At 46.4% G+C, this 6,333-nt stretch overlaps 1 protein-coding gene across 2 annotated transcripts; it reads left to right on the forward strand.

Moving 5' to 3' along the window:
• Positions 1–3,351: 3,351 nt before the first annotated feature.
• On the forward strand, positions 3,352–5,938 carry LOC141658834 (uncharacterized). Of its 2 annotated transcripts, none has more exons than XM_074465621.1 (7): positions 3,352–3,631; positions 3,737–4,460; positions 4,543–4,704; positions 4,792–5,106; positions 5,192–5,308; positions 5,431–5,523; positions 5,611–5,938. In XM_074465621.1, exons 4-7 carry the CDS (start codon positions 4,978–4,980, stop codon positions 5,746–5,748), a joined length of 477 nt encoding a protein of 158 aa, XP_074321722.1. In that variant the 5' UTR covers positions 3,352–3,631; positions 3,737–4,460; positions 4,543–4,704; positions 4,792–4,977; the 3' UTR covers positions 5,749–5,938. The 2 variants fall into 2 exon arrangements, 1 of the variants encoding a protein (XP_074321722.1); XR_012549465.1 differs by having other exon boundaries at positions 3,358–3,631.
• The last annotated feature ends 395 nt before the right edge of the window (positions 5,939–6,333 follow it).

Consider the following 6,333-nt stretch of genomic DNA (forward strand, 5'->3'; position numbering starts at 1 on the left):
AAGAAATACCGAACAGGAATTAGCGTGATTACGGATAATAGTTAGTTAATACATGGACTAATTAAACTAGGTCAAGGCAGAAACGGAGTTCAGGGACAGAAATCACCCTGGAACAGGCGCAGCAGGACTGCGCCCTCTGGAAGAGGCGCAGCAGTTGCTACGTCTGTTCCAAGGGTGAGTTCTGGCTGTGAAGCCGGAAGTGCAAATCGTTAATGTCGATTGGTGAATTTAATCATTGATTGAATTATTTACTCGGATGAAAGTGATTAATACTTTTGTTACATGTCAATGATGGTCATGAAAGCGATAAACACGGATGAGACGGATGCAAACGGATTAATTACATGAAATTATGATGGAAACATTAATGAGTCTTCTGTTGAAATAAGTCTAAACATGACGAATATACAACGAATATGCGAATAAGCAGATGAAAATTATATCAATGACGAATTCCAGAAACTCAATATGAACAAATTGAATCCCTAAAACCCGGGTTTGAATTTAATGACGAAAACCAGCAAACATTGGATTAATTGGGATTTAAGTCGGATTTATGACAATTAAAACATATTAAAGACGATGAATAATATACACATGTGATCTATATGTTATCATGATGAAGAATAAACAAATGAATAAGCAAAAGAAGGATTTTGAACACGGATTACAGAGGACGAAGAAGAAGAAAAGAAGCAGGAACTGCGGCAGCCTCACGAAGAGGCGCATCAGGAACTGCGCTCCTTCGAAGAGGCGCAGCGATTCTTTGCGTCTTTTCTCGACGTCTGTCTCATCGGAAATCCGCAAAAACGAGTTTTAAAGCACGGTTTTAGAAATCGGTTTTAATGGTGTATTCGACATAAATCTTACAATGGTGATACGAAAAATAAAATACAATAAATAAAAGAGGAATTGTACACCGTCAGACTTACATGGTGACGAAACGAGATGAACTAAGATATCGATTAGTGAATGCTCGACGCGAATGCAAAGAGAGTGCCCTCGTAAGAGGAAAACGATTGATTAATTTAAGTTGATTGAGTGTAGTTGGTCAAATTGGTCGGTCATGCAACGGAGAGGCTGGTACCCGGAAGGATCCGAGCTTACGTGGTCGGAAGTCCAAGCACGTAGGCGCCAATTAGTAAGAACGAAGTCTAGAATGCAAAGGGAGAAGAGAAGGGCGGACACTCGCGTGGGAAATATGAGGAGCGAAGGCTCCTATTTATACTAATCACGTGAAGGAATTATGGTTTCGGAGACTCTTTGGAAGTGAATCTCGGAAAGATATGAAAAAGATACGTAAAACATGCAAAGAAGGGCCTGGGAAGAGGCGCAGCAGCCACTGCGTCTCTTGGAAGAGGCGCAAAGCACTGCCTGCGTCTATTCCTGTGGAGGTTTCCTCCTATTTGAAGAAAGATTTCGCGTTTGAGTTATGGTAAGACGGAAATAATTCGATTATCCTATGAATATTACGGGATATTATTTGCCAAAAGATAGAATTTGTGAAATATGGAATAGAAATATCGGAACATTCCGAGAATATTCCGACTCGGGATTTAACGATTATCGAGAAAATGGAGACGGTTTTTGACCCGGACTCCGAATGTACTCTAATTACGGCCAAAACGACCGTATCAGGACGTAGATGACAACTATGAGGTCGACATTAATATTTGAGCAATCAGTTGACGATAATCTTACGAACTGTCACAAATCGTTCCGCGAATCAAACATGCGGCCCAATCATCACCGGGTGGTTTGCGGGAGGTGCAGAAATGAGGTATCTACAGAGCCCCCACTTTGACTGAGGCTTGGACAAGGCGAAAGTCAAAGTATAGCCATCAGGTCAATCGAAGATTACAACCTGACGACTATGGCGACGCGAGGCGCTCAAGGGGTCTCGAACCAAGGACTGTCGTCGGGAACATTTTAGAGTCCGCATTCGACTATCGGGAGGGTCGATTAAAGTCCATTAGACTACGTAAGGAAGCTCGCTTGACCATAAGAAGAAACCATACCCGAGATACCCCGGGTGAAGCGGGAATGAAGATGCTTCGGCAAAACTCTTTGGTCTGAAGATAACTTGGCGTCTGAAGACATTAGGGGTCACAGGGAACTTTGGTCGAACTCTGCGGGGAAACAAAATATTGAAAGCAGCAGGACGTCAGTAGAAACTGCTTGGGAATCCGCTTGCGTTAGTCTCAAGCGAACTCTGGCAAAACTTGAGGTTGAATCTGCTTGCGTCGGTCTCAAACAAACTCTTGCTGGGGAATATTTTGACGACTAGGAACATCTAGATCGTCGTGGGAGAAATCTTGAGTGAGCAGTACTGCAAAATACTACTGCGCTGGATATAAGGATTTGAGCAATACTGCAAAATACTGCTGCGCTGGATAAAATGCGGGCCGGAACGAAAGAAAATCATCGAAACGGACCAAAAGAATATAATAGCGTTGAAGAAGAGGCGCACCAAAGATGGGCCCACAAATAACGAACTCATAACGAATTTTTGAAAATCCGAATGGAGGGAACACAAGGAAGAGGCGCAGCAAGAGCTGCGTCTCTTGGAAGAGCACGGCGCCTGCTGCGTCTTTTCCCCAATTTGGCTATTTCTGCGTAAAAACGCGAACTCAGAAGGATTGTATTTCATTATTTCGAAACACAATTCTTTCAATTTCTCTCTCAAATCTTCACCATTTCCGTCGAGGTTTGATTCAAAAGCTTGCATTAAACATGACTAATCGAGGTATGTGTTCCAATCTTGCATTAATCATCTACATTTGTTGAATTTTGAGCCGCGAAAACTAGGGTTTTCGACCCTTTTGATCGAAAATTTGGGGCTTTTCCCCCAAATGGATTTGCCTTGCCAAATTGATGTTAGAAACGGATAGTAGGCAATGTTAGGAACATAACCATGTATTTGCTTCGAATTTTCATCGAGTTTTGAGCCTTTGAGTGAATTTTGAGACGGTTTTACAGCTGAACCGTAAATTGCTTCGAAAATAGCCTTAGGAATGCCCATTGGCGATGAAATTTGATATTTGGGATCCTTGAATGATGGGTAAACTTTCTACCATCTCGGAATTTTGGTTCGTGACAACTTTTTCGGGGCACCTTTCTAGGGCATAATCGCCGTTATGGCGGAATGCTGCCGAATTTCCGACTCGAACCTGGAACTAGGCTTTGACTTGGACTTGACTTGACCCAATTTATCACATGAGTGATTGGGTTGGCGGGAATATGGCCAAAGATGGCATGGAAAGGGGCAGTTTTCAGGGCTCTGAAGGCTCGAAAACTCCTTAACAAAGGCTTGTCGTCATGTGACGCGGCCTGAATTTACTTTAACGTTGCAGGTGATGAGGCTTCTACTTCCGGGAGGACTCCCATGAAGATAGACGCCAGTACTGTTGAGGAGGCTTTAGAGCAGGCCTTCACCGCTGCGGTGATGGCCACTGGAGACGAGGCTCATGAGGAGGAGGCCGTCGAGGAGGAGGAGGCCCCGAGACGGGCCAACGTTGGGCGAGGAGGTCGTCAGCTGAGAGGAGCTCCTGCGTGGGCTGAGACTTGGGAGAGTAGGCACCTTGTGTGGGCTGCAGAGGGTCACCTGTCCTACAGGACGGTGAAGAGCTTGGTAAATAAGAATTCGCTACTCGTTACCTATTCTCTTTCATTCTTTTTGTCCAAACTTGCAAATTTCATTCAAAACTAAAGATAGCTTTGTTTCAAATCATAATAGGAGGCCGGGAACATTAGGTCGTTCTCAGGTTACACGACAGCGATGGAGCACTACGAGCGGCTGTCAGCGGAGGAGAGGGCCATGATCGAGCGTGGAGCGTTTGGTCCTCTGGTTCAGGTCTGGAGGGATATCGTGAAGAGGAAGTTGCGGGCTAACCTTAGCCTGGTCCGTGCTTTCTTGGACCGATTCTGGGATACGACTTCCACGTTTCACCTACCTTTTGGTGAGGTGGGAGTCACTCTGGAGGATTACGGCATGGTTTCTGGTCTGCCGTGTGGGACCGAGGAGATGGTGTGGCCGGAGACTGCCATGAGGGCGGACTCGGCCGAGGCGAGGAGATTGATTGGCTGGAACTTGTCGCCGAAGGCTGTTGCAGTGCCGGGTTTAGTACCCAGTACCTACGTTCGAGACTACCTTGCGGGGAAGACCCCGGCGCTGGTGACGATCGATGGGAGGGAGACTGCTCCTCCTCCTTTGTACAGCTGAGCAGAGGGCTCGTCTGTGGCTTTGGTGGTTCCTGTCTTCGATTTACCTCGAAGACAAGGGCGAGAGGCTATCAACGAAGCTTCTTCCATTTCTTTCTGACCTGAGTTCCCTAGGACGCTGGGACTGGGTTATTGCTGGTTTTGCGGTCCTCATCCGCTTCATGAGGGCCATGGTTCGTCCGGAGTTGATGGAGAAGGGGACTTCTCCTGGCGCTGTCGGACCCGGACTACTGTTGGAGGTATGAACCTTCCTTTAGACCAAAGTAAATTCCTTTCTTTATCGAATCACGAAAGATCGTCATTGATTATTCTGTTTTACAGGCATGGGTGTACTCTTACTTCCCGAGTCTCGCGCCCAAGAGAACGGAGCCGTTGGAGAAGGCCTATCCCGTGGTGAGGGATTGGGTGATGTGCCGGACGAAGAGCAAGCGCTCTTCTCACAATGTCTACCGGCGGGACGTGAACGCCCTTCAGCTGAGCAGCGTGAGTATCTCACTCATATTCATTTATATTTCTTATCCTTTGCCTTCACTTGATTATAGGAATGATCATTGCCTTATCTTGTCATAGTGGGTGCCCAGACCTTGGGCGGAGTACGCTGGAGCGCCTCCTTTTGTCGCTGAGGTCCTTCGACCTAGGAGCTCGAGTCGGCTGCTGCTGTGGACGTCGATGGGTCCTGTGTGGTACCTGGGCGAGCGGTTGGCTCGTTAGTGCTCTCGGGACGCGTTGACGGTTCCCGTCGATCCTCCCAGGACGATGTTTAGGGAGCCTTCTGAGGCTGAGAGGGAGGCGGACTTGGCTGGTGCCAGTTGCGACGACCTTCTTCTGCCTGGCGAGGACTACTCGGCGTTCCTTTACGGGAGGTTGGCGTACTGGCCGGTAGTGGTGAGTATCTTTTACTTTTCCTTGATTTGATTTTGAGAATTACGACGAAAGATCGTTGATTAACGAGAATTATTTGTCTTTGCAGGAGGTCGAGGCGGCGGGCATCGAGCCCCCAGAGTATCCCGAGACCCTCGAGTACACTGACGCGACTGGGAGGACGACGATCTCCGAGTTGCGTGACTTCGACGTAGCTGTGACGGATGCTGGCTTAGATGACTGGCAGCATCTGATTCGGAGGGTAAGTCTCCGATTTGTATGACTTTTGTGTAAGAACACATTTGATTGAGTTTGCGCAATTTACCGAGAATTTCTTTTGAAATGCAGGTCGCGCCATCTCGGTTCGTGGCACTATGGAGGGTGGCTAACCGGCTACGAGCTACCGCCATCGAGGCACTCGTCGGCGGTCGAGGTCGTCAGGTATGAACCTCATTTGATTTCTTTTGATTTTTGATTTTCAGTTTTGTTTGAATTGATTGACATGAGCCAATTTATTTCTGTTTATAGGCTGGTCGTGAGCTGGAGCGAGAGTTGACCCAGTCTCGGGAGGAGACAGCTCGCTTGTTGAGGGAGCTCGAGTTTCGGGATGCCGAGATTGCTGCTCTTACGGCGAGGGTTGCTGAGTTGGAGGGTGCCCAGCAGTAGTTTTGTGTAGTTTTGTAGACTTGTACATTTTGGACATCTGATTTTGAACATTTTTGGACTTTGTTTGGGGCGCAAGCCCCCAGTTTGCTTGGACTTTTGGACTTTGTTCGGGGCGCAAGCCCCCAGTTTGCTTGTACATTTGTATATATGATGGCACGAGTGCCTTTTCTTTGGGTTGTGTTGCTTGTACTGCGGCAGTTAGTTCTTGAACAGGTTTGGTAGATAACGGTTTACGCCGTCATGCTGCCGAAATTTACATATAAATCACGCAAAACATACATTTTATATACATATGGCCTTTGACCAGCGCAAAATGAGACTCGAAAGAGCACAAAAATGCAAAAATGCAAAAATTTTGTCGGAAATGACCGGACGGTAGGGAGGGTTATCCCCTAAAAAAAGAGAAAAAGAGAAATATGTAAGTGTAGAAATGAAATGTTGAAATGAAAACAAAAGGAAATTGTTTCCCAAAAAGGAAATTTACTTCCTTAAAAAAATAAATAAATAAAAAAATGAAATTTATTTCCTAAGAATAAAAAGTTTGAGTGTCATGAAATGGCGAAGGTGTCGATGTCGTCTCGAAAT

Source organism: Silene latifolia, chromosome 6, assembly GCF_048544455.1.
Source record: "Silene latifolia isolate original U9 population chromosome 6, ASM4854445v1, whole genome shotgun sequence".
NCBI lineage: Eukaryota > Viridiplantae > Streptophyta > Magnoliopsida > Caryophyllales > Caryophyllaceae > Silene > Silene latifolia.